General features: G+C 44.5%; 1 protein-coding gene across 2 annotated transcripts in view; it reads left to right on the top strand.

Moving 5' to 3' along the window:
• STARD8 (StAR related lipid transfer domain containing 8) overlaps window positions 1-26817 on the top strand; it is a 114838-nt gene that overhangs the window by 2939 nt on the left and 85082 nt on the right. The window contains exon 2 of one of the 2 annotated variants that reach the window (XM_075258932.1): window positions 9589-9622. In XM_075258932.1, coding sequence (XP_075115033.1) covers window positions 9589-9622 — 34 coding nt within the window. Of the gene's footprint in view, window positions 1-9588; window positions 9623-17509; window positions 17723-26817 lie in introns of those variants that run through there. The other variant, XM_075258931.1, reaches the window with a different exon arrangement.

The raw sequence follows: 26817 nt of genomic DNA, 5'->3' as shown, positions 1-26817 counted from the left end.
ATGAACCTGGGGGCAGAGATGGGGGACATGAAACTGGGGGCAGAGATGGAGGGGACATGAATCTGGGGGCAGAGATGGGGGACATGAATCTGGGGGCAGAGATGGGGGGACATGAATCTGGGGGCAGAGATGGGGGACATGAATCTGGGGCAGAGATGGGGGACATGAATCTGGGGGCAGAGATGGGGGACATGAATCTGGGGCAGAGATGGGGGGGACATGATTCTGGGGGCAGAGATGTGGGGACATGAATCTGGGGGAAGAGATGGGAGACATGAATCTGGGGGCAGAGATGGAGGGGACATGAATCTGGGGGCAGAGATGTGGGGGACATGAATCTGGGGGCAGAGATAGGGGACATGAAACTGGGGGCAGAGATGGGGACATGAATCTGGGGGCAGAGATGGGGGGACATGAATCTGGGGGCAGAGATGGGGGGGACATGAAACTGGGGGGCAGAGATGGAGGGACATGAATCTGGGGGCAGAACTGGGGGGACATGAATCTGGGGGCAGAGATGGGGGACATGAATCTGGGGCAGAGATGGGGGGGACATGATTCTGGGGGCAGAGATGTGGGGACATGAATCTGGGGGAAGAGATGGGAGACATGAATCTGGGAGCAGAGATGGAGGGGACATGAATCTGGGGGCAGAGATGTGGGGGACATGAATCTGGGGGCAGAGATGGGGGGACATGAATCTGGGGGCAGAGATGGGGGGGACATGAAACTGGGGGGCAGAGATGGAGGGACATGAATCTGGGGGCAGAACTGGGGGGACATGAATCTGGGGGCAGAGATAGGGGACATGAAACTGGGGGCAGAGATGGGGACATGAATCTGGGGGCAGAGATGGGGGGACATGAATCTGGGGGCAGAGATGGGGGGACATGAATCTGGGGGCAGAGATGGGGGGGACATGAAACTGGGGGGCAGAGATGGAGGGACATGGTTCCCCTGAAACGAGCATTTTTCCCATAGACTATAATGGGATTCGATATTCCATCAAGTAGTCGAATATTGAGGCTCTACTCGAATCGAATATCAAATCTCGAATATTTCACTACTCGCTCATCTCTATTTATTACCTATCTGGACTTCGAACTTCTCAAACTCAGTGCCAGGTCTTGTCAATCTTTGTACAGCAGGGATAAAAATCAACCTGATGTTTTCTGCACAATTTCTAAAAATCACACACAATGAACAGTTTTTATAGACAAAGTAGTAAACTATGAATCAGAAAGATGCTAAGTAATATCTGTGTATAGGTGTGAATGCTGCAAACTAGAATGAGGAAAAATTCGAGAATAGTTCTTTATTTTTAAAGACGGTTCAGAAATTTATGGTAGTCCAAGTGTACAGTCACTATAAGGGTATATTCACACATGTCAAATTTGTTGTTGAAGGTTTGTGACTTTCCTATTCTTCTGAGTGAAATCTGCAGAAGTTTATGGAGATAGAAAAAAGACTATGATGAGTAACATCTGGCGGTGTTATGTGAGCCACATGACTAGTATTCTTATGGGGGCCCTGTGTGTGGGACACTGAGGCCGGCACTACTGTCACAACTTTATGTGACTGGCTCAGTTATTATCAATGATTTGCTGTGTTATGACGTACTGAAGCCGGTGCTATAGAGGCCTAGTTATTGGGGGTCTTATGGCTTTCTATGTTATGACGTGTACTGTGGCAGTATCTATAGAGGCCTAGTTATTGGGGGTCTTATGGCTTTCTATGTTATGACTTGTACTATGGCCGGTGCTATAGAGGCCTAGTTATTGGGGGGTCTTATGATTTGCTATGTTATGACGTGTACTGTGGCAGTACCTATAGAGGCCTAGTTATTGGGGGTCTCATGGCTTGCTGTGTTATGACGTGTACTGTGGCAGTACCTATAGAGGCCTAGTTATTGGGGGTCTCATGGCTTGCTGTGTTATGACGTGTACTGTGGCAGTACCTATAGAGGCCTAGTTATTGGGGGTCTCATGGCTTGCTGTGTTATGACGTGTACTGTGGCAGTACCTATAGAGGCCTAGTTATTGGGGGTCTTATGGCTTGCTGTGTTATGTTGTGTACTGTGGCAGTACCTATAGAGGCCTAGTTATTGGGGGTCTTATGGCTTGCTGTGTTTTGTTGTGTACTGTGGCAGTATCTATAGAGGCCTAGTTATTGGGGGTCTTATGGCTTTCTATGTTATGACTTGTACTATGGCCAGTGCTATAGAGGCCTAGTTATTGGGGGGTCTTATGATTTGCTATGTTATGACGTGTACTGTGCCAGTACCTATAGAGGCCTAGTTATTGGGGGTCTCATGGCTTGCTGTGTTATGACGTGTACTGTGGCAGTACCTATAGAGGCCTAGTTATTGGGGGTCTCATGGCTTGCTGTGTTATGTTGTGTACTGTGGCAGTATCTATAGAGGCCTAGTTATTGGGGGTCTCATGGCTTGCTGTGTTATGTTGTGTACTGTGGCAGTACCTATAGAGGCCTAGTTATTGGGGGTCTTATGGCTTGCTGTGTTATGACGTGTACTGTGGCAGTACCTATAGAGGCCTAGTTATTGGGGGTCTCATGGCTTGCTGTGTTATGACGTGTACTGTGGCAGTATCTATAGAGGCCTAGTTATTGGGGGTCTTATGATTTGCTATGTTATGACGTGTACTGTGGCAGTATCTATAGAGGCCTAGTTATTGGGGGTCTTATGGCTTGCTGTGTTATGTTGTGTACTGTGGCAGTATCTATAGAGGCCTAGTTATTGGGGGTCTTATGGCTTGCTGTGTTATGTTGTGTACTGTGGCAGTATCTATAGAGGCCTAGTTATTGGGGGTCTTATGGCTTGCTGTGTTATGTTGTGTACTGTGGCAGTACCTATAGAGGCCTAGTTATTGGGGGTCTCATGGCTTGCTGTGTTATGACTTGTACTATGGCAGTACCTATAGAGGCCTAGTTATTGGGGGTCTTATGGCTTGCTGTGTTATGTTGTGTACTGTCGCAGTACCTATAGAGGCCTAGTTATTGGGGGTCTTATGGCTTGCTGTGTTATGTTGTGTACTGTGGCAGTACCTATAGAGGCCTAGTTATTGGGGGTCTCGTGGCTTGCTGTGTTATGACTTGTACTATGGCAGTACCTATAGAGGCCTAGTTATTGGGGGTCTTATGGCTTGCTATGTTATGACGTGTACTGTGGCAGTACCTATAGAGGCCTAGTTATTGGGGGTCTCATGGCTTGCTGTGTTATGACTTGTACTATAGGAGTTGCTATAGAGGCCCAATGTCCTGCAGGGCTATGACAATGCTATAGCTCTTATTGTTTAGGGGCAAAGCATCTGGCGCTCGTATAAGGACATTGGGGCTGTCTGTCTGTGTAAAGGCCGGGTTAATGTGACTTTCACTTTAACAAGGAAACAATGGCTGTAACTATTATAGGGTCTCTTAGCCAGCTATGTTTTGGGGTATTATGTCTGGCCCTGTTAAGTCTTTTAATGATTTTGCTTAGTACCAGTTTCTTCCAGTCACCTCAGGAATACAAGTTTACAAGTTTATTGTACAATTTTGATGCATGTATTCGCCAAAAGCTAGAAATGCTTTTAGTAAGTGGTATGACACAGCAGGATCAAGCTGTAGCCACCGCTCGCTTGTTGGCAGATATACAGGTTCTAGCATGCAGCTTATTTGGCGTACTGGGACTTGCAATTTCACCCGAGTTGCAGACCAGAATAATACACACTTATACATTTACTGACAGTCTGTAAAAATAGTGTCAGGTCTAAGAACTAGGCTGTATCCTTCTCTCATGTAGAGGGAACTTGTATAGGTTGTGTTTATATTGTTGCGCTGAGCTATGGATATGCATAATACCTGAAGTAAATGACTTTGCTGTCATTTTTGTGTCCTGCTATATTGGGAGATTTTAAGCACCCCTAACAATTTAATCTACTGGGTACAACACCGACATTGATATCCATAAGAGTTCCAAATATAATGCCGTCAACATGTCATCCATATTAATCACATGCCCTCTGTAAAGCGCTAGAAACATGTCCCGTATAAAGTATTATTCACAGGCCCATCCAGTGGTGCAACTAGTCTTGTGGGCCCCGGGTGCAATCTTTTGTCCGGGCCCCCTACCTCATCCCAACAGCAAATTCTTGATGGTGATGGTTGTGGGTGCTAAGGAGTTTCATCAACCTTAGTGTGGTTAGGGGAATCTGTGGGTCTCCTTGGCTTATAGGCAAATTGGAAGGTGAAATCTCAATACTGATGCCAGTGCATATGGAACCCCTAAGGTTCCTGGGCCCCGGTGTGACTGCACCCTCTGCACGCCTTCAAGTTACACCCCTGGGCCCATCATATATAATGCTAGACACCAGCGCCCTACTATGAAGCGCATATCACAGCCCCTGCACAGTGTGCCCATCATAGATCTCCATATGAAATCCCAACCTACACATTACAAGCACAGGAGACACATAGGGAGCCTTCACACGGAGTAAACACGCGTGTATTTTTGCAAAATGTATGTGTAAAAATAAGACTCCCATTGACTTCAATGATATTTTTTACATGTGGTAAAATGTCATTGAAGTCAATGGAGGTCTTATTTTTACCAGTGTATTTTGCAAAAATACACACGCGTTTACTCCGTGTGAAGGCTCCCTTAAAGCTTTTTGAGAACTAATAAGTAACCAAAGCTTTTGGGACTCAGACTAGAGGAACAACTCCTCGGATAGTGAGGCTGAGTCCACAATTCTGAACAATCATATTAAATGGGGAATGCTATAAGAGCTTATTGGCCTTGGCGTAAATAAAGGGGGTGTCGGATCCATGATATGATGCGCCCTACTGGCACCTAATCCAACAAGCCCTATAGGCTATAATAAGTATTGTTCAGTATTACCAGCATAGCGGTCATCATTTTACTGGATAAAATAGGGGAAGATATTTTCTCCTGCACTTTTGAGTGACTCTGCAGCAAACGCTCCTAAATTAGCTTCCAACCCAGATGTGAACACGGTCTTAGAGGAAGTAGCTTCTTCTCGTGCCAGAATCTGAAGGCAGGAGCACAAATATTTAAGCTTGCAAGGGAAAGACTACACTAAGCGTTAAGGAGCGCTATTCATTTTCAGCTAAATGTACGTTTTTATCAGAATCGTTTCGATAGAAGGCTGAGACCATTGTTAATATGATAAAAAGTCAAGGAAATAACATCATCCTATCTTTAGAGAGCCCAATAAATGAACCATTTCCTTGAAAAAGCTGTTTTGCTAAATATGCATATAAGGATCAAGAGCAATGGGGATTCCAGAACCTCCAAGGGGCTCTGTGTTCTGGCGAAAACCTGAAGCTTTGGTAAGCCCCATCACCTAATCAGTCTCTTGGACAAACCAATGTTGCCAATAACAAGTCAAGAGATAGGTTGGAGTAATTTCCTTGAGCTTTGGCAGTAATAGGCCAGCGTCATGATCATTTCCTATAGTAGAGAATTAGAAAGATTTATGTTTTCTTTCCCTTTAGTCACAGAAGCCTTTGGGGGTTTCTATGGTCAGAGATTGGTTTGTTATGATTTCAGGCTCTGCTTATGGAGGAGACAAACATTTTTCCTTTCATTCCCAATCTCGGAATAACCCTTTCCGGAAGTGACCCTTCTATATTTATCATCAGGTCTCCAAGGTCACATCTGGATTAGATTTTGCTTGTTTGTGATGGTGTGTGAACAAGCAGACCCGAAGGGTGTAGGCTAATTTTGGGGTTGGCGTATTACACTCCTGGACACTGGCTCCATAAACATTGCCTCACCAGGAACTTAAGGAGAAAGATCCACCAAAGCTGAGCTTCTCTCATTATAGAGGAGCTATATTTATAGATGAGATCAGATTTGCTGGTGCATTTATAGGCGCCTTTTATTGTAATGGCTTATTGCCTGAGATAACTTCTTCTGCCAACGCACAATTCTACTAAAAGTCAAATATCTTGTAAGTTGCAACCTTGTGGCTGGCTAGAGATAATAAGGAGGCATCATTGACTTCTAGAAAAATTTCCTGGATGCCAGGGCTGGAAGACGTGCCAGATGACGACTCAAGAGCCCAGCGAGTGGATTGGTGCCCTGTCTGGATGAAAGAGTGGGCATGACGTGGCATCAAGGAAACTCTGCTTTTGACACTCATGATTTAGGGGGGACAGAAACCAGAGAAGGAGTTTTGTGTTGTCCTTCTAGTGCTCTGCATTTAAACTGGACTGGTACTATGGGTGGAGTGTTGTCCAGTAGGGTTGAGCGATCGGGATCGGAAAAGATCAGATTCCGATCGGCGATTGAGTAAATTTCACGATCGCGTTCGGAATTCCGACCCAATCTTTTCCAGCGGGATCGAGATCGGAGGTTAACTCAAGATTGGCTCAACCCTAAAAGTGAATTTTCCTATAGAGAAGCATTGACTAGGGTTGAGGATTGGGATTGAAAAAGATCGGATTCCGATTGGTGATCGGAATCGAGATCAGCTGGAAAATGATCGAACATCGGATTTTAAAATTGATCTTGAAATCTCAAGATCGGCTCAACCCTATTGTCCAGCTGCAAAAAATAACATTGCCACAGTTAGGACCTTCCGGCATTTATTGGGTGTACACTGAAGGAGAGCCCCCTCCACCACGGTTCTGATGCATTCTGGTAAATGTGAAAAGTTTTCTTGTAGAATGGCTCATCGGAGTCATAGTGACATCAAGTAAAGTCCAGGGTGTTCTCAGACTTATGGTGCAACCGGCCATGAAGGTCAAGATTATCAGCCTTGGTTCCAGATTGCTCACCCTAAAGTTTATGTTGTGTTCATAAAAGGGGTTTTCTCACCCCAATGCATGTTTTACATTGATGACCTATCCATAGGATAAGTCTTCAGTATCTGCTCTGTGATGGTCCATTGCTTCTATTCAAGTAATAGGCTCAGAGTTGCAGTTCCCTAGTGCCACCACTATACAGTGGATGGCACCACTGCAGCTCCAATCCTCTTACAAATCAAATCAAAAAAGTTTTATTGGCACGTCCGAATATACATTTAGCATTGTCAAAGCTAAGAGAGTGGTTGGAGGTGGGGGCGGGCGTGGAGTGGGTGGATGGGTGGGAGGGTAGTTGGTTTGGGGGTACAATAGTCCTTGGGGTTTCGTCATTCTCCTCGTTTGGTGGCAGGTGGATGATGGACTTGTGGGTATGGGCGGGCATAGATGGGGTGATAATGGGGTATAATAGTCCTTGGGGTCTCATCTTCCCCTCATTTGGTGGCAGCTGGACACGTATTGGGCAGCCTTCTGTGCCTGGAGGCAACCAAAACAGCTGATCTGTGTGGGTCCAGACAATAGCTGTGCACTACACAGACTTCTAACCTAATAAACATCTGATCAATTAAAGGCTTTTTCCGGCCCAAAATTAATTTTTTTTATCCTGATATCCTATCCATAGGGCTGATCATCAGTATGTGATCTATCAGGGTTCGGCACCTGGCCCTCAAACAGATCAGCTGTTCTAACCGCTGCAATTACCTAGCACCACCACCATACAGGGGATGGCGCTGCTGTGCCACTCCTACCATATTACTTGAATAATGGCGGTGCTGTATCCTGTCACTGGCTGCCAAGAGGAAGCTAGAACACATACTGAGGTCCTGTCACGTGGATCCTGTGGATAGGTCATCAGTATCAAAAATCAGTTTATGGCTGGAGAACTCCTTTAAAATAGCGATTTAATAATACCCCAGTAATAACATCTCCCTTTTGCCCTTATGCATTACAAATGAGCCCCTTTGTATCGCCTTATGAGTTATTATAGCGCCACCATACAACAGTCTCTGTTAATGAATAATAGTTCCCCTTTATAAATAGAACTGCAACAAAAAAAAAACCGCTGCGTTTCCACCACGTGGCGCTTCAGCCTAAAAGAAGCTCCTTTGACCGGACTCTGAGCCTGGTGGTGTGGAACGTGGCGTGTGACAACTCCAGACAGCGGACTCCTGACAACCAAGTTAACTCTTTCAAAGCTGGATGTTCACTGGATGTTGTATTATCGATACGGGTTTTCTATAAGTTCAGAACAACATTGAAGAGTTCGGTCTGACTGTCAGTGTATTTCCCCTTCCTTATTCGCAGCGTCTGTGTGATGCCGCCTAAATTACATACTAGGAATAATCTCCATGACTTTTCTGTGAATCGTAGGCTGAATCATAGCAGGCAAGACCAAACTATATTTACTGCAGCTCACACGTCTGCTACGTGGACTGCAACATGGGGGTGAGGGGGGGCTCAAAGCAAAGACCTCCAAAGCAAACAGTTTTAACATTAGTGCATTAAGGTTAAGGCCTCACGGGAAAAATCGCGGCGGGAACGCAGAGTTTTAAACAGAAAGTTTGTGGAGTTTTCCTACGCGGACTTTCTGTTATAGTTATATCTACAGGAAAGTGGCTGGCGTTTTCGTAGATATAATGGACATGCTGCGATTTCCATAACCGTGCCGGTTTTGTAAATCGCAGCATGTCCATGCTGCGGTTTGAAACGCAAAGTAGGCATGGGATTAGCATGAATCCCATCCATTTTGTAGATACTGTAAAACGCTGTGATTTTTCCTGCGGTTTTCAGCGGTTTCCAGCCTATGGGCCCCCGTCCTCAGAAAGATTTTTAAGGGAGCCACAATCCCTACTACATAGCAAGCGTAGAGTAATCTGGATAGGGAACAGTACTAAGTGAATCCTGTCTATGATGTAGTATATACAGTGGTAGGGTTCTCAGTCCACCGGATTCATAGGACCTCATTTATCAAATATAGTCTAGTTTGTCCATAACAAACAATCTGATCTCAGCTTTAATTTCTTAAAGGGATCCTATCATTAAAACTCAATTTTTTCCCCCTAACTTGTAGAAATAGCCTTAAGAAAGGCTATTCTTCTCCTACCTTTAAATGTCTTCTCCGCGCCGCTGTTCTGTAGAAATCCCGGTTTTCGTCGGTATGCAAATGAGTTTTATCGCAGCACTGGGGGCGGGCCCCAGCGCTCAAACAGCACTGGGGGTGTCCCCAATGCTGCGAGAGAACTCTCCCGCACCGCCTCCATCTTCTTCAGGAACGGGGTCTCTTCACGTCTTCTTCCGGCGGTGGCTTCAAACTTCTAGGCCTCGGGCAGTTGAATGCGCATGTCCCCCAGCCACAAGAAAATGGCCGCTTACAATACTATGTAGGGTACTATTAAGGATCAATTTTTAAAAGTCAGACAACCCCTTTGTCAATGAATGTGTGTGTGGGGGGTAAGCAGGACTCTTACTGTCTCTCCTAGGAGTCCGGTCAGGATTTACTCTGCTCTTTAGTTATATAACCTGCTCCAGATGATATATAATACCTATATACATCATAGAACTCAGCTTCTATATTTTGTTCTCAGAAAGGGGCAGCAGAAATCCCTACCAGCCTCATCTATAGATAAAAACATTCAGAAACCGTGGATTTCATATTATTTTTGACCCTATTGCCATAGTTTTCATGTATTTACTCTTTACAACCAAAAATATATTTATATTCCATTTCCACACAATAAAAAAGCTTTTTCTTTTCTTTTGCAGCTGTTTGTATCTCAAAAGGACAGGAAATCTGAAGGTAAGCCATATACCACCAAGATAAAGAACTGATTTATTTGCAAAGTATGTAAGGCTGCTTTCATATCTGCGCATGCACGGATTCATTAAATGACAGATACCAACAGATCCCCAAAACCCCACTGTCTGCCAATAAGTATTTGGACACCCATGCCAATGAAGATATCTGCGGTCGTGATGTATGTTGCACCTTCTGTCGTTAAATAGGAAACAGCATTGGTATTAGTTGCATGCAAGATGCCACGAAGTGCAGAGTTGTCCGATTTCGAGAAAGGGGTAATTGTGGGGTACCACAGAAATGGTCGACCCTTAAGGGACATAGCAAGCGAACTGAATTACCCAAAATCGACAGTGTTCTATGTGATTATGAAGTGGAAGGTGAACGGTGATTGTCGGAATGTGCCCCGAGTCGGCAGACCCCCGAAACTGGGAGATAGAGACCAAAGACGAGTGCTGGCCAGAGAAACCGCACCCAACCGATGGCTCCCATACACCAGGAGTCTCACCAGGCATCCGGGAGTATTGTGTGGCTCAATCCCATCCGTAAGGAAGCGTCTGCTGGGGTCTACCAACTATTGGATAGGAAGAAATGGTTTTCTATTCTACCGCAGGGGTCCACATACTTATTGGTAGACAATGTAATTATGGTCTGTTGGGTATCCATTATGGTATCTGTCATTTTTCCACACGGTAAAGTCTTGTATGCAATGTTTAATGGACTTTGTGATGGAGTTGTAGAGCATTTGATGTAGATATAAGTATATACCCTTATAATATCACTGTCACTGTACCTGGTGCATTCACATTATATTCCTAGAGCTGTTAGGACTAAGAGCTTTAGGGTCCATTCACACGGAGGAAAAGGGTCAGGAATTTGGTGTGGAATTTCCGTGTTGAAAAAAAGCCTCTCATTGACTTCAATGGGTTCCTTTGGGTCCCATTGAAAACAATGGGATGCTTTTTTTTCAGCGCTAAAATTCCACACCAAATTCCTGACCCTTTTCCTCCATGTGAATGGACCCTTAGGGTCCAAAGCATTTACCATCTTTCCAGGCAGTAACACAACCATAGCTTGAGATTGACGTCTTCTATTTCTTACTACGTATTATTACTGGAGATTTGCTGTGTTTTTTTAGATGACGTACCACAATGGTCACACTTGTTATCTTAGTGCAGTTTTATAAGACAGCTCTCTCGTGGTGTTTTGTGGGACTCGGTTATTGATACATCATGATTGATGACGCTTGTCATGGTTGGACTTGGGAAGGTCAGGATGGTTATGAAGGGCTGACGGAAGTGGCGAGTGTGATGTGAGAGATGTCAACACTTCAACCTCAGGTCACTTCTCACTAACATTTCACAGTCATGGGTGTCTGGACAAAGCATGTGATGGCCTTCAGAGGTTACTTTCACGATGACTTCACTCGTACGTTTCAGTTTCTATTGTTCTGATATAAAGAGGATCTTTCATGGAGATCCAAGCTGCTGTAAACATGAAGTAAGCTATGTGTATACGTCTGTGTCTGTCTGCACAATGTAAGGTGAAGAGGCTTATTACTCGTATTGTCTGACTAGTAATCTGAGTGCTCAGGGGTGTATTATTCTCTATTCTTGACGTGACAGTCCCGGAAATAATTCCAATCCCCCATTATTGTATCAGGGTTCATATACTTTTTTTTTTTTTAAACTCATTTTATTGAAAAAGGTATAACAAGTGAAACAATACAATCAGGAGAGTGCATATGCAGAGCAAAAATAAGGGAACAATAAAAAGGTACCAAACAAACCGAGATCTGCCACAGCGCCATCCCAACCCACGCCCGACTATATCGCACAAAAGAGGTGAGACAGGAACAAAACACCTTGGCGTCAGTAGTCACACAGAGACCCAACACAAGGGGACCACAGCTCTATTCAACAAATCGCCCACTCAGGACTCAAAAGCGCCCAGAGCTGAGCGCATCAAGGGGGCGGAGTACTGGGTAAGAGGAGAATCACACCACGCTCCCCAAACCTTGACGAATTTCTGGTGGCAGCCCCTACCTTTATATATGATCTGGTTGAACGGGAGGATCGAGTTAACCAACTTCCGCCATTGAGACACAGACGGGGATCGCGAGGCCATCCACAGCAAGGCGATGGCCTTTCTGGCGTAAAATAAACACTCCCTAAGAAAAATTCGGGTATGGTGCTGCCACAACTCCTCGTCCAGTACACCAAACAAGGGTTCATACACTTATCAGAGCTCATCACAAGTCTATGGGAGCTCTTAAAGAGGACCTTTCATGGTTTGGGGCACAGGCAGTTCTATATACTGCTGAATTCAGCGCACTGTCGGCTTTGCCGATTTGTGCCCCGGGTAAAGAGCTAGCGGTCCCGGTACCGTAGCTCTTCACAGTCAGAAGGGCGTTCCTGACAGTCTTTCAAGAACGTCCTTCTCCACTGCAGCGCCTCCCCGTTCACACTGTACAGCGCTATAGGCGCTGCTGTGAAGAAGGACGTTCCTCACAGACTGTCAGAAATGCCCTTCTGACTGTGAAGAGCTACGGTACCGGGACCGATAGCGCTTTACCCGGGGCACAAATCTGGAAAGCAGACAGTGCGCTGAATTCAGCAGTATATAGAACTGCCTGTGCCCCAAACCATGAAAGGTCCTCTTTAAGGGCTAGTTCACATGGACACAGAGGGGGCAGATTATGTCACGTAATCCATGTCATAATCCGCCCCCTCACAATGGTGGTCTATGGAGACCGCCAGGCTTCTATTTTAAAAGCACCGAGACAATAAAAACGATTTTGCAAGTATACAAACCCCTAACCACAACCCTCGTACACTCAGACTATAAAGTGCAATTTCAGCGATTCCTAATCCACTGTTGTAGGTAAACGTTACACAGCACGCTGCATCGTAGACATACTCTGATGTATACCAGACAGCTTGTCTCGTGACTGTATCTACCTAGCGGGATTGTATTACTTCTTGTCTCTAACACGTGCGGTTATTATCATTTCATTTTCTGAAAATGTTGTTTCGAAAAACCAGCTGTTACTCCTCATAGACAAATACTGGAGCGCCGACGGTAAATAAGGAAGACGAGTCCTGGATGACTTTACCTTATGGTTTACAATGGACGGTTCGCAGGCTGGGGCTGTCAGCCGATCCGAACAGCACGCTCCATAGAAATGAATGGATGCACCTGGTACTTCCGCTTTGACGGCGGCCGGCCGCTTAACCCCCCGCGTGCTGGCTACGTCCATTCATTTCTATGCAAGCGTGCTGTTCAGATCAGCTGATCCCAACAGTACTCGCTCATCTCTACCGACTAGCTGAAAAAAGTCGCTATCGGGAAAAAAACTGCGAGTGACTCCCATTGAAATTAAAGGGAGGGGAATTTTGAGAGGTGAGCCCTAGTAGGTATGCAATCATATCGGAGTAGGGATATACTTTATTACTGTATAACAAGACATATATCTGGATTCTAGGAAAGCTGAGAAGGATCGGATAGTAAGTTGGCACCATAACCTTAGATCCAGTATCCTTTTTCACCGTATGATAAAATATTCGTCTAAATTTAGGAATTATCTTGGCGTACAGCCTAGGTATTCAGCGCTGCACTAACAGGAGCAGATCTTACCAGTTTGGACCATGTTCTGGCCAGGCTTGCCCACTGATGTGCATGCACACGCTTGTTGTAATATAATACATCTATACAGCAGTGCCAAGGGCAAAGATGCCAAGAAAGCACTTTTGCCATTCACACAGTATACAAGACCCGTCCATAGTTTACGCCTGCAAAAGAGTGAAATGACCAGCGGTGACTGAATGGAAAGTTCTTTCTAGCACCATTGTACTAGTGTTTTATTTGCTCTCACTGTCCCGGATTGCTGTTCACAGCTGTTGCTTGTCCACTACACTGTGGTCCCCCCAGGGGATTTGTTATGCAGGCCCTCCTCCCCCACCACACTTATTTTTGACAACCCCATGTGTACTGAGGAAAAGGGGATTCTGGGGAGGAGCAGAAGCCAAATGCAGAAGAGAGGTGACAGCTGGGAGCTGATGACTGTATCACATGAAGTCTGTTCTGAAACGCTGGAGACATTCATAGATACTCTGGATAAAGATAGACGTAGGGAGGAAGTCACATTGGGAAGGCGAAGGAAAACGCGGGAAAAACAATGGCGTAAAATGTAGGGACAAACCGAACAAGGGTGTAGCTGGGGGGGAAACCAGAATGGGATCCATGTAGGAGATCAGGGAAGGTAACACTGTTTGTTGTGTTATGTGTATACTGTTGTTACATGTACTCACCTCCCCTGGGACTCTGCTAGTTTTACTTTTGGGTCTGAAGAGACTCAGAGTTTAATAATAGCAGAACTGGTTTGGATGTGTTCGGGCCATACGAAACCAACGGTCTAACCTTACAAATATTCCCTAAGCGTATCTCATGAGGTTCATCCAACATACTAACCTCCAGATGGTGATACAGTTGGATTATAATGAGGGCAAATGGGCTTTCTATTGGGCTCACTGGCAGTCTCATTCCCCGGGCAACCACAGATTCTGCCCTTATTGTAATCTGTTCCTGGCCTCGGGTGCTGGTGGTCAAAAGGGGCACCAACAAGGAACTGTGAGTTTGGATGTTTGTTCCTCAATCACGCAAAAACGGCTGAACGGATTTGCATAAAATTTGCCACATGCATAGATAGGAACCCCTATTAAAACATAGGCTACTTTTTATCCCGGTAAATGACATCACTACACAACCGCAGTGAAGGAATTTAGGTTCACACAACACTAAAGGACCTGTGATGACATCATCACAGGTCCTTGAGCCATTCTAGGATAGGATCATGCTAGGCATTGGGCGGAGCTACACACTATTTTGTGGGCGGAGCTATATAGGGTGAAGCTGGACAGTGTGAAAGCTGAAGAAAATGGAGTCTTATGGAAGATCAGGAGACTACACAACATGCAGGCTGTGTGTGGGCAAGGGGAGTATATTGGGTGTAGAGTTTCAGTGAGTACGATGGGGAATGTGTTGTTCTGCCTCTGATGGGGGAGAACTTTGGCACATTTCAGCAACATCCGTTCAGCCCTTTGTAACACAGAAGCTGCTCATACAGTCACATAACAAAACCCCTGTAAACACAATTGCCCGATTTAGCAGAGCTTACGCAGCGCTGTAGAACACCTCTATAGGCTCTTCATATGCAATCATGTACATACAGATGGGTATCCTACGCATATGCAGCGATGTAGCAGAGCCAAGACGCGGGAGCAGGCTGATCAAACTGTGGCAAATTTCTACAACATCCATTCAGCCGTTTCCAACACAGAAGCTGCTCACACACTGACATAAGAACACTCCTCTAATCCAAATGGCCAGATGTAGCAGAGCTTAGGCTGCATTGTAGCACAGCTGAATACGCTCACCATATGCAGAGATGTACATACAACTGAGTATGCTGCGCATATGCTGCGATGTAGCAGAGCCGAGACGTGAGAGCAGGCGGATCATCCATAGCAGCAATTGGCTAAATATAAGCGGCTCAGCGCCAACACCAACCCGCAGACAAAGTCGCGGGCATATGCTAATATATATATATATATATATATATATATATATATATATATATATATATATATATATATAGTAAGAGTAGTGAATCTATCTATCTATCTATCTATCTATCGTGCATAGAAATATCTACTATATCATATTAGCTTTCATGTGACTATGACATCTACATTTCAATACATGTGACTACCACTAATCTTGGAAGGTATTGGTACATTTTCCCTGAAAAAGCTGTAAATCTTTCTTAAAAGGGTTTCACTATGATAGTCATACATGACATAACTAGCTGGTTAGTAAAGATGGGACCTGATGGGACCTTCACAATCCTGAGCCGCAGCGCTCATCTAGGTTTTGTTCTCTGCTCAGCTCTACACCTATTCTACACTATTAATAAGACTTTCATTGGTCCCCTCAGACGCAGCTCTGTGCAGATAAAATGGCAACATGGCCCCCACTTCTAAGGACAGGTGAGGGTCTGCCCTTTAATAATATGTTATGGTTTTAAGTAGTCCTGCAGTGGAAACATAGCCTCCCATCACTGCAACATCCCAGACTCCTGTGGTATCTCCCTTTTCGGGATGCTCCTTCCCAGTCTTCAAAGGAGGAGAACTGACTTTATTTTAGACACATGGGAACTGGGAGACTATGACATTAAAAACAGTCCCGGAAAAAAGATCTATGCTCCATCCATCCATCTATCCGAGGCAGCACTCCAAAATAGTGAAAAAGAGCTGATGTGAACTTATTCCAAGAACTACATTTCGGTCCTATGAGTGTTGGGTAGGGTTGAGCGATCGGGATCGGAAAAGATCGGATTTCGATCGGCGATTGAGTAAAATTTCACGATCGCGATCTGAATTCCGATCTTTTTAGGCGCGATCAAGGTCTGACGTTAGTTCCCACAATGATTGGCTACTGGTCAACCATTGTGGGATCGGGAAAGATTGGATCCCGATCGGCGATTGAGCAAATTACATGATCGGGATCGTCTGGAAAATGATCGGAAATATGATTTTGAAAACGATCCTGAAATCTCAAGATCGGCTCAACCCTAGTGTTGGACCCTTCTCAAGCTTGTTTTTGGCGCTGCCTCCTATTGAAAACAATGGGAAGTGGACATCAGGTGGAATTTGGAGCTGATTTTGAGGTAGATTCTGAAATTGTGTGAACATACCTTTAGGGCAGTCGAGTGTAAAGCTGCTCAGCTTACATATGGGCTGGTATGTGGTCCATTGACCATTAAGATAACCAATAAACCAACATATTGTTGAAGATAGCTTTATATAAGTGGAAACAAATGAGTGTAAATCAACGTATCCTCCTACGTAACAGGCCCCATAGCTACCTGTGCAGCCTCCCTGTCGTTCGCGTCCACTAAAAAGGTGGTTACCCATCGACACCTGTGATCTCCATTGACTGTAAGGATATATGCACGCCGGTGGTCTAGCCATGATGGGATGCTGATGCAATTCCGTCACAGCATCCCATTCCTGATTAACCCCGGATAAATGGGTGTAATCAGGAGGGAGTCTTGAGCCGCGGATCCTGCGGCTGAATCTGTGGCAAGATTAAGAAGGACGACTCTTTTTCCTGTCCTGTTGTGATCTCTTTCTCCCATTGAAAACAACGGGAGGGGAATTCTGGGAGGAATCTGCTCCGGAGTTGAGGGAGAAGTCGACCCCCAAATCAGTGGCAAAATCCTCCGCGTGAACAGAATCTAATGGGGTTGGCCAGTTTTTCTGACGGTTTTATACTGAACCCAGGGAAGAGAGAAGTCCTCTGTGCAGGACTTTTTTCTCTGCCGATTTGCCGCTTGGGGACCCCTGAACGCAATACCGAACACATTAAAAAGCGGTGAGCAATGAAACCACATGGACCCCATAGACTATAATGCACGGTGTCTGCACGAACGGAATACCGAATGCAGATGTGAAGCGGGCCTTAGACAGAATCTGTGACAGACACTCCAACACAGCTGTGAACGTAGCCTTATGACTGGCATATGGTAGGTGGGGCTCTGTTGCACATTTTGAGCTTCATGTTACGCCTCTGAAGACAAATGTTAGGTTATAGGAAGCGAGGGTAGGGGGGAGGTGGGTGTCCTGATGTTCTGATATTCAGTGCAGGCTGCTGTATGTGTGTGAGGGCACTGGCACTGCTGGCATACACAGGGCACGTATATACACACACTTAGCCTATAAATAGCAGCTCCTTCCCTCCAGGCAGTGCAGACAGACGCGTGTAGTCAGGCAGCAGACACATAATACACACATACAGTCACAGCTCCCAGTCAGTCTGCCTCACACTTTCCATGTAGTTTCCAGCTCCTGGGCTCCGGATGGAGACTGCTGCTGCCCAGGGACCCCTCCTCACCTCTCATGGACCGGGATTGTAAGGGGATGAGCTACAGGATGGCTGAGGTGACCCAGGAGAGGAGCAGGATGTATGGGGTACAGCTCAGGAACAGGGCATCCAAGACATGGAAACGATTGAAGAAAAGACTCTCTGCCCCCTTGGACCCAGGTGAGGTTCTGCCTTGGTGGTACAGCCATGGGGGTGAACGGGGGGCATGGGGCGGTGTCGTTATTCCAGGCCATGTCTGCTACTTTGTATCTATAAGGTCTGGAATTGTGTCAATATTGTGCCTTGTTCTTGATGCTTATTTACATGGCTACATGTTACACAACATGTGATACAAATGTCTTTGACAACATGGGCACCGGTAATGATAAATCCATATAGCGTACTGTATTTAGTAGCCGCATTGTCTGTCCTTAGTGAATACAAGTTGTTTTATGTCTAGAAATGACTCCTATAGATTTATAGTAAGTTGTATTGAAAGGTGGAGTTGTGGTCAAGGGAATCAGCATACCGTGGCAGCGTATATGCCAATAAGACAACATGAAAGTTTAATGGCACGTTGGCATGTAGGTTGGAACCTATTTTTGTTGTGGTGTGAATTGAGCCTATACTTTATCACAGGATTCTGCTCTATTTCGACTGGTAATGCTTGGCTCGCTGGCTATAATGGGACCTGTGGAAATTCATGCCCACCGAGCCATTAACACAGGGCTTCAATGACTTTTGTTGTTCCGCTCCAGTAATGGAAATATATATATATATATATATATATATATATATATATATATGTATATACTGTATATATATATACATGTGTGTGTGTGTGCTTCAACCAGTGAATAGAACGTTCATTGTGTAGAATCAAAAAGTTGCGTCCAGACCTTCTGTGGTTCTGCCGAGACAGTTGGGAGTTTGTTACAGTGTAGCAGTGTAATGTAACCAGTCAATGACTTGTCTTGACCAGTCGTCTTTGTGTCAGCGTAAGACGCTACTGCGGTGTAACTTACCTGTGGTCTGGATCCGTTTTTCTCAATGTTTTTCAGGTCGCCCTTAGTTGCATAAATTACGTCAAAGGGTGTTGAGCCTATGATAGTAACCTGTGCTGTGCCTATTAACCACTTGGTGTCATCGGATGTGCATTTATAGAGCTACAGCTATAAACATAACGTATCATCAGCTGAATAGTCAGTGCGGTTTTACGGGTTACTTGTCACTGTTATGTCGTCCATAACAAACCGCATTACACATGTATTTCAATGTCTTATATCAGCGCTCAAGGGATGACATAGTTAAATCTCTTAGTGGACCTAAAATAAAATGGGCAAATAAAATCCTAAACATATTAAAAAGGGAACAAACCATAGTCTTCGTTATACAATGTATATGTTGTAAAATGAATCAATAAGTAAATAGATAAAAAATTATATCAAAATGTATCGAAATGATACCAATAAATCCTCACAAGCTCCATTCATAGAAAAGCTACGGATCTCAGTATATGGTAATATGAGGCTAGGGTCACATCTGTGTTTGGGTTTCCCTAATCTGCACAAAAAAGTGGTTACCTTAGGAAACCTGCAGACCCCATAGACTATAATGGGGTCCGTAGACAGGGTTTTCACGTAGACAGGGGAACGGAATCACCGTACGGACTATAACGCAGATGCGAACCGAGCCTTAGAACTACAGAATAGAGTTAATGGTATTATAGGCGTAGGTATAGGCCATCTATATTAGATCTAAGGGGGGCTGACACCTGGGACCCCCTGCAGATCGCCAATACTCAGACAGCTTGGTATTCAGTGTTGTTTACATACTGCTTTCTTATTGATAAGCCAATAAGAGATCAGTGGGAGCCTGAAACCCTGAGGCCCTGCTGATCAGTAGGGGAGCGGCAGTACTTGTACTAGTGTCATGACCTCTTCACTATTTACATCGCACACCATCTATTTCATGGCATCTGTACAATGTAATTACATCCTCCTCATCCCATTCACTTCTATGGGACAAAGCTCTCGCTACATTGCATTGCCGCCATAAAACAGCCTGCTTGGTGCAACACTTGGCGAATGGTGTAAAAACAAAACTCTGTAAATTGTAGAATTCCTTTATTCCCACAAATATCAATTACCGTATATGCTCGAGTATAAGCCGAGTTTTTCAGCACAGTTTTTGTGCTGAAAAAGCCCCCCTCGGCTTATACTCAAGTCAATAAGTTTTCCTAGTTTTTGTAGTAAAATTAGGGGCCTCGGCTTATATTCAGGTCGGCTTATACTCGAGTATATACGGTATACATTTTTAACAAATTATACGTATCTTTAAATTGTGGCCCTACAACCTTTCCTGCAAATAGGAAGCTCCCATACAGCAATGATGGCAAATTAAAAAGTGATGGGTCTAAGAATGCGGTAATGTCTTAGGTTGCTGCAACAAAAAAACGCAGATTTTCGGTAGTATATGGCCTCACACCTAATGGCCATTCAATACGTTACCAGTTGATCTACAAACGTTTCTCCCTGCTAACACTAGGAGGCGCTTGTTCCCTTTGTGTTCTGTAAAACATTGATTTTCCCAGAAATGTTGAGCCCTTGAGTTTCATATTTTATGCCTTCGGACATACTGGGGGGTTTTGTATGAGCTGTGGCATCTGTTTAGACTTACATACATGCCTGTTTAGATGTGGGGCAGCTGTGTGAGGGGACGTTCAACAGGTGTCGAAGCTGTAGGGTTTAATACTACAGAATGCAGAGTCCTGCTAAACAGCATGTAACACCCGCTCCGTCTCCCCTCTCCTGAGGTCATGACTGTCCGCAGATAACAAATTATTAGCATCATATCCACAAGACCTGATGGCGAGCCGTGTGTAATAAAGAAGAGTCCGTGAGGCTTCCCTGACTTCTCTGGTTACTATCACAGGCGTAGGACAACCAACATAGAGTTCAGTTACGTGACTTGTTGTTACGATTTTAACACGAGACTTCCAGCTGCTAAACCCAAAGTTGATAAGGAAACATTCACGTCCAGATTCTGTCTGAAAGCAACTTTTGTCAGAGAGAAAATAATGGATACCCGACAACCCCGTTATAGTCAAAGGGGTCCCTCAGGATCCATTGTTGTCCATCATTAGACGAAAATAATGGATACCCAATGAATATAGTCCATGGGGTCCATCAGGATCCATTGACGTCCATCATTAGACAAAAATAATGGATACCCAATGAATATAGTCCACGGGGTCCCTCAGGATCCATTGTTGTCCATCATTAGACGAAAATAATGGATACCCAATGATTATAGTCCACAGGGTCCCTCAGGATCCATTGACGTCCATCATTAGATGAAAATAATGGATACCCGATGATTATAGTCCACGGGGTCCCTCAGGATCCATTGTTGTCCATCATTAGACGAAAATAATGGATACCCGATGATTATAGTCCACAGGGTCCCTCAGGATCCATTGACGTCCATCATTAGATGAAAATAATGGATACCCGATGATTATAGTCCACGGGGTCCCTCAGGATCCATTGTTGTCCATCATTAGACGAAAATAATGGATATCCAATGATTATAGTCCACAGGGTCCCTCAGGATCCATTGACGTCCATCATTAGATGAAAATAATGGATACCCGATGATTATAGTCCACGGGGTCCCTCAGGATCCACTGTTGTCCATCATTAGACGAAAATACTGGAAACCCAACTATTATAGTCCACGGGGTCCCTCGGATTCATTGTTGTCCATCATTAGACAAAAATAATGGACACCCAACTATTATAGTCCACGGGGTCCATCAGGAACCATTGTTGTCCATCATTAAATCTCCCGCGACAGACCAGAAGAACGGATTAAACAACCCTGATGTGACGCCATCTTTAGCAAGTGCTGAGGCTCTCATGTATGTGGTCATAGCTGAAAGATGTAATCGCTCTGCTAATATTTCATAAAAGCGCCTCATCGGAATACCCCTTAAGGCTATGTTCACACACGGAGACGCCTCTACTCAATTTCCAAAACAGTAATGCAGCAGCGGGTGTGTCTGTCTAAGCTGTAAGGATATTGTCGTCGTCGTTTTCTATACTGATTTACAAGTTTATAAAGACGTGACACAAGTGACAGGTGTAGACATTGTCGTATATAGGGCTGCCCCATCCTATAGCAGGTGTATACGGCACCCTGTCACAGTGCTGCCGAGCCTTCCCGCTCATTGGTCGGAGTGCTGCTATAGGTGGGGCCTCTGTTCTCTCAAGGACTTTTCCCTGATCACCTACACTTTGCATAGTCAGTGACAACAGCTCGGCACGGTCACCGGCTGAGCTAGCATTCAGCGTTCCTTCAGCGCTTAACCCTTAGATGATCAGACTAAACTTTACCTTTGGATATTGACTGGGCTGATAGACTGGATGTTCCCCCACTTCTGTTGTATCACAAAGCCCACCAAGCACCTGACGCAGCCTCCAGGTAACACTATCCTGTATTGTCTCTTACTTGTACTGTAGCAGAGCTGAATTAGCATTTTAAAAACAATGTAATTGGTTTATTGCAGTCGCGTGCAAATCCACATAGATCAGATTTGGATTACAGGGCGCGCTGTATGATAACAGCTGCCAGGCAGATAGATATATAGATGTAGCAGCCATCTGAATATGTCCCTGGATTGTTCCATCCCAGACATGCTTTATATTTATACACTGCAATAAAGGATCTGAATTATGGTATAATAAAGTCTGATCATTGGCAGTGCCCATCGCTGCTTCAGCCGACTTCCCTAATAGGTCACTTCTTACTTGCAGCCTTATATGATGGAACTAGTAACGTTACAAACCCAACAATATTAACTCCACCATATCTGAATATGTTGTATGGATACAACGGGATGCTCCTGAGAAATAATGATTTTTCCCCTGCTGTCGGAGTGCTGTCTTGTGACAGATGTTGTTGGTTATGGCCACCGGTCTCTAAAAATATGACATTGCTATTAGATGCCGATGCCCAGCTGGGGATTATTGGGTTAACCCACATTGTGGTGCCTGGCACACTTCAAAGTCCACATGTTAGGGATTTGTACATATCGGGGACAGAGTCAGAGGCGGTGGGAGATTTCCACTTTGTAACACATATTTCCGAGTGCAGGTCGGACATTAAGCTGGCTAATCATTATACCGTCATGCCAGGGTTAATGTGAAAGGAATGCAGAAAAATCCAATCTAACAATCTATCTATGTATCTATCTGTATGTATATGGAAATAGACCGCACGTATTTATAAGGAACATCCACCCATGATGACACTAGATTGCTAGTTCCCCTTTTTTATTTTCCTGTTTCTATTCAGAAGTATTTTGACAGTATTACTAATGTAGATTCCTCCCGCATGATCATCCATTGGTTCCCAGAAGTGCCAGTCTGACTCACACTGAAACCTACTGTCAGGGTCTGGGGTTGCTAGGTGGGGTGACATAGACACACAAGTCCAGTGTCTTTAGTCCAAAACGATAGTAGAGTTTTATTTTTGCTTAACAAAAGGTAGTGCAGCAATAAAAGGAAACAATACAAAAATAAATACCTGCCCGGCTAGGCGCTAACTAAACATAGAATAGGTTACCTCACCTAGGATAACAGCAATCCAAAAGCCAGTAGAATCACTCAGGACACAGCTCCAAAAATATGACCTCTACGTTTGGCACTCCAGCCAAGCTCTGCCAAAGTGTTGCTGCTGGAGCTGGCTTCTTAAGCCTCCTTGACGAGGAGACTCTCAACAGCTGAGTCACTGCTGGAACATCCTCAAAGTGTGGACTGGAGGGGGGTGGAATGACAGATCCCACTACCAAACCTACCTGCCATTCCTAAAAATCCAGCCCAGTACTGAGCGTTTACCAAAATGCTCAGCAGACGAAAGTTGTGTGCTGAGAACAAACATTCCTGTAGTTTTCTCATCTCACCCACCTGAGTAATCTGGGAGAGATGCACACCCCCTCCACTACCTGACCAGCCATTGCCTTACACTACGTATAGTATTGCCATTTTCATTAGGAACATAGGTTGCAAGGCTGAAAAAGACATTTGTCCATTGTCCAGTTGTGCAGCGCTGCTCCAGAGGTAGGAAAGAACCACATAAGGTAGAAATCAATTATCCTAGTCAAAAAAAAATTCCTTCCAGACTCCGAATCTGGCGATGAGAATAAATCCATAGATCAAGAACCCATCTCCAGAAACCCAATAACTAGAAATCGTACAACACACATAGGATAGGCATCCAGATCCATCCTGTACTCTTTTAGTGAATTCCCCATGACACCATTATCTCACAGAGTCTCACTGCTTTTACAGTAAAGAACCTTGTCTTAGGGTATGCTCACATGGAGTTTTTTGGAGCGGATTTTGACGTGGAATCCGCCTAAAATCCGGCTCCAAAAACGGCTCCCATTGACTTCAATGGGAGCCGCTCGCTTCTTTTTTCCGCTAGCTAGTTGTGGGGAAAAAATAAGCGAGCTGCCCGATCTTGCCGCGAATTCCGCAGCTGACTCAGGTGTGAGGCTCCTTCCCAAGTAGGCCCATTCTTCGGGCCTAATCCAGAGTGGAATGCCACAACGGGATGCCGCTGCACTGCATCGGCATCCTGTTGCGGCTAGCTGCGCAGATTTGTTCATATGCGGAATGAAAATTCCTCCCTGTGAACTTACCTTTAGTGCAGTCACCTTCTTTCAACGAAATATAACGGATGCCCCTAGCTCTTAGTTTAGTGAACATGCATGGCTTTCATTATTCTTCTCTCATATTATCGCATTGGTTTTTTTGCATTGCATTATTGCAGAACTAGGTCCTATGACCTGACCCGGTGTCTCTTCTCCAGGCTTTGGACATCTCATTTGATGCGCTTACTATAGGTTTACCTGTAGATGAGGGTTTCTGTGTCACCTCTAGGCCTGGATGTTCCTCCATTAGATATCACTATATGTTTTGTAAGCTTTATATTGAAGAACACCAGACTCTTGTCATTAACCACTGTTATGTAACATGGATTCCAGTATGACTGCTCCTTGGCATTCAGTCTTGTTGCTTAATAAGATGTTGCCCTCTGGATTGTATTATCTCAGAGCATGTGATGTCATGGCTGGCTAATATGTATCTCAGATTATGTATGAGTAAATACCATAAAACAAATTCCTGACATAGCCACATGGCTAGCATTTGTAAAGCTTTTCAGTTGTACCAAGAACTTTGTCTATTCCATGGTCTTATTGTTGGATTTACAGCCATGTCAGCCAAAATAGGCGCGCCATATTGTATTTGGCTCCCAGGATATGACATGGCCAGTGTATATCTTATTGATTTTTTACATAAAGGGCAACACTGCTTGCTTGGCATTCTCCATCTTTGTACTGAACATCTACCCAGCATACAGATAGATGAGATTTTCTCTTCCAGCACATTGAAATTACTGTAATGTTGTACTATCATTACTTGACAGCGACAAAATCCGATGATGTTATGTAATGGCAGCACCAGTGGTGCATCTGGTCCATCCATGTGTTGTTGTCCATAATGTTATAAAATATAAAAAACAAAAAAACTTTGCAAGTCTTCAGTAGGTGATACCTTTTTTAATGGCTAACTCATAATGATGACAGAATATAACGTTTCGAAGATTCCTCTGAGCTTCTTCTTCAGATATAATGTATAATATTCAATGACTTTGTATTGCTTTTATCACATATCAATCATCATGAGCCACTATATAACAATGGCCAGACTGTTTAGCTTGAGCAGTGGTACTTTTTATTGTACCAGTCTGTATCAGAAAGCCGACATCCACATAATAGCAGAGGTCAGCATGTTAAGAGGGTCACTAGACCCTAGGCCTGACCACAGAATTCACACCCCTCTCATATCACATCCTCTGAAAGGCCAACACATGTGGGGTCAAGAGTGAAAGTAGAGGCCTAAAGCCCAGCCATTAGTTCACTACCATTAAACAGGAGGTATTGACATAACTTACTTCCATCACATAGCCAAACAACAAGGAGGTTAATCCTATGGATGACGGGCTAGAGATGTAGGGTAGCTTTGCTCCTTTGTTCTCTTTGACCAACCTTAGAACTTTTATTGTCAGCCACAGATGGAGACTTGATGTACTTTTGTATTTCTTCCAGCTTCTAGACAACTGTTTTGTAGCGATGAGCGAACACTGTTCGGATCAGCCGTTCCGAACAGCATGCTCCCATAGAAATGAATGGAAGCACCTGGCACGTACACTTTGCCGGTGGCCGGTCGCTGTGCCAGGTGCTTCCATCCATTTCTATGGGAGTGTGCTGTTTGGAACGGCTGATCCGAACAGTGTTCGCTCATCTCTACTGTTTTGGGCTTGATAACTTTTTCAATGCTAGATATACAGTATATTCCGTCACACTGTAGTCTGTGTATTCTTCAAGAAAATGAAAGCCACATTACTAATACATCACGTACGCTAGGGCTACAGATTCACTTTGGCAACACCAGCAATCACATGTCCAAAGTTGCCTTTCAGCATCGCAACTGGTGTTAGTGAATTGGGCGGTGGGCCTAAGGTTGATGGAACCCTAAGCTACAATGTTGCAGGGCAAAACAGCAACCTTTAGACAAACAACAGCAGTCGCAGCGAAGTACCGGACGTATGTACTAGTATATACACAACCCTCCATCTGTGAATGTTTTTCTTTGTCCAGAAAGATGATAAGCTACTTGTTTCTGACTTGTGTTAAAAATGGTTAGTTGACGCTTGCCACATTTCTGGAAGACAGAATACCGCGGTCTTGTAAAACGCACAGTTTTTAGAGGGATTGGCTGCGCTTTTAGGAATCCAGCTTCTGCTTGAGATAGGCAATGCTCACATTTGTGATATAGCTTTTATTTACAACCTATGTCAAGACACAATGCCCATTGACTTGGGTCTACCAAGGTTTCTTGGAAGCTCTTGCAGTTTAGACACTACATATTGGGCCATTCAAGCAGCACTTTTCTCTTTGCATTTTTTGTGCAGAAACCACACAGACCCGATTATAGTCTATGGGGTCTGTGGGTTTCCTAAGGTAACCGCTTTTTTTATGCGGATTAGGTTTCTGTTCTAGTGGTCCTCCAGTGAACGCAGATGTGAACCCGGCCTTACAGGTGCCTTTTAAGAAACACAGATATAGTAACGTATTCCCGAATTAAATAATCTTTGTTATTTTCTATATCTGTCCAATAATCTGATCAACCTATAAAGTTAAGGGG

The sequence above is a fragment of the Leptodactylus fuscus genome, chromosome 11 (assembly GCF_031893055.1).
Source record: "Leptodactylus fuscus isolate aLepFus1 chromosome 11, aLepFus1.hap2, whole genome shotgun sequence".
In the NCBI taxonomy this organism is placed as follows: domain Eukaryota; kingdom Metazoa; phylum Chordata; class Amphibia; order Anura; family Leptodactylidae; genus Leptodactylus; species Leptodactylus fuscus.
This window is presented reverse-complemented; position numbering and strand designations above follow the sequence as displayed.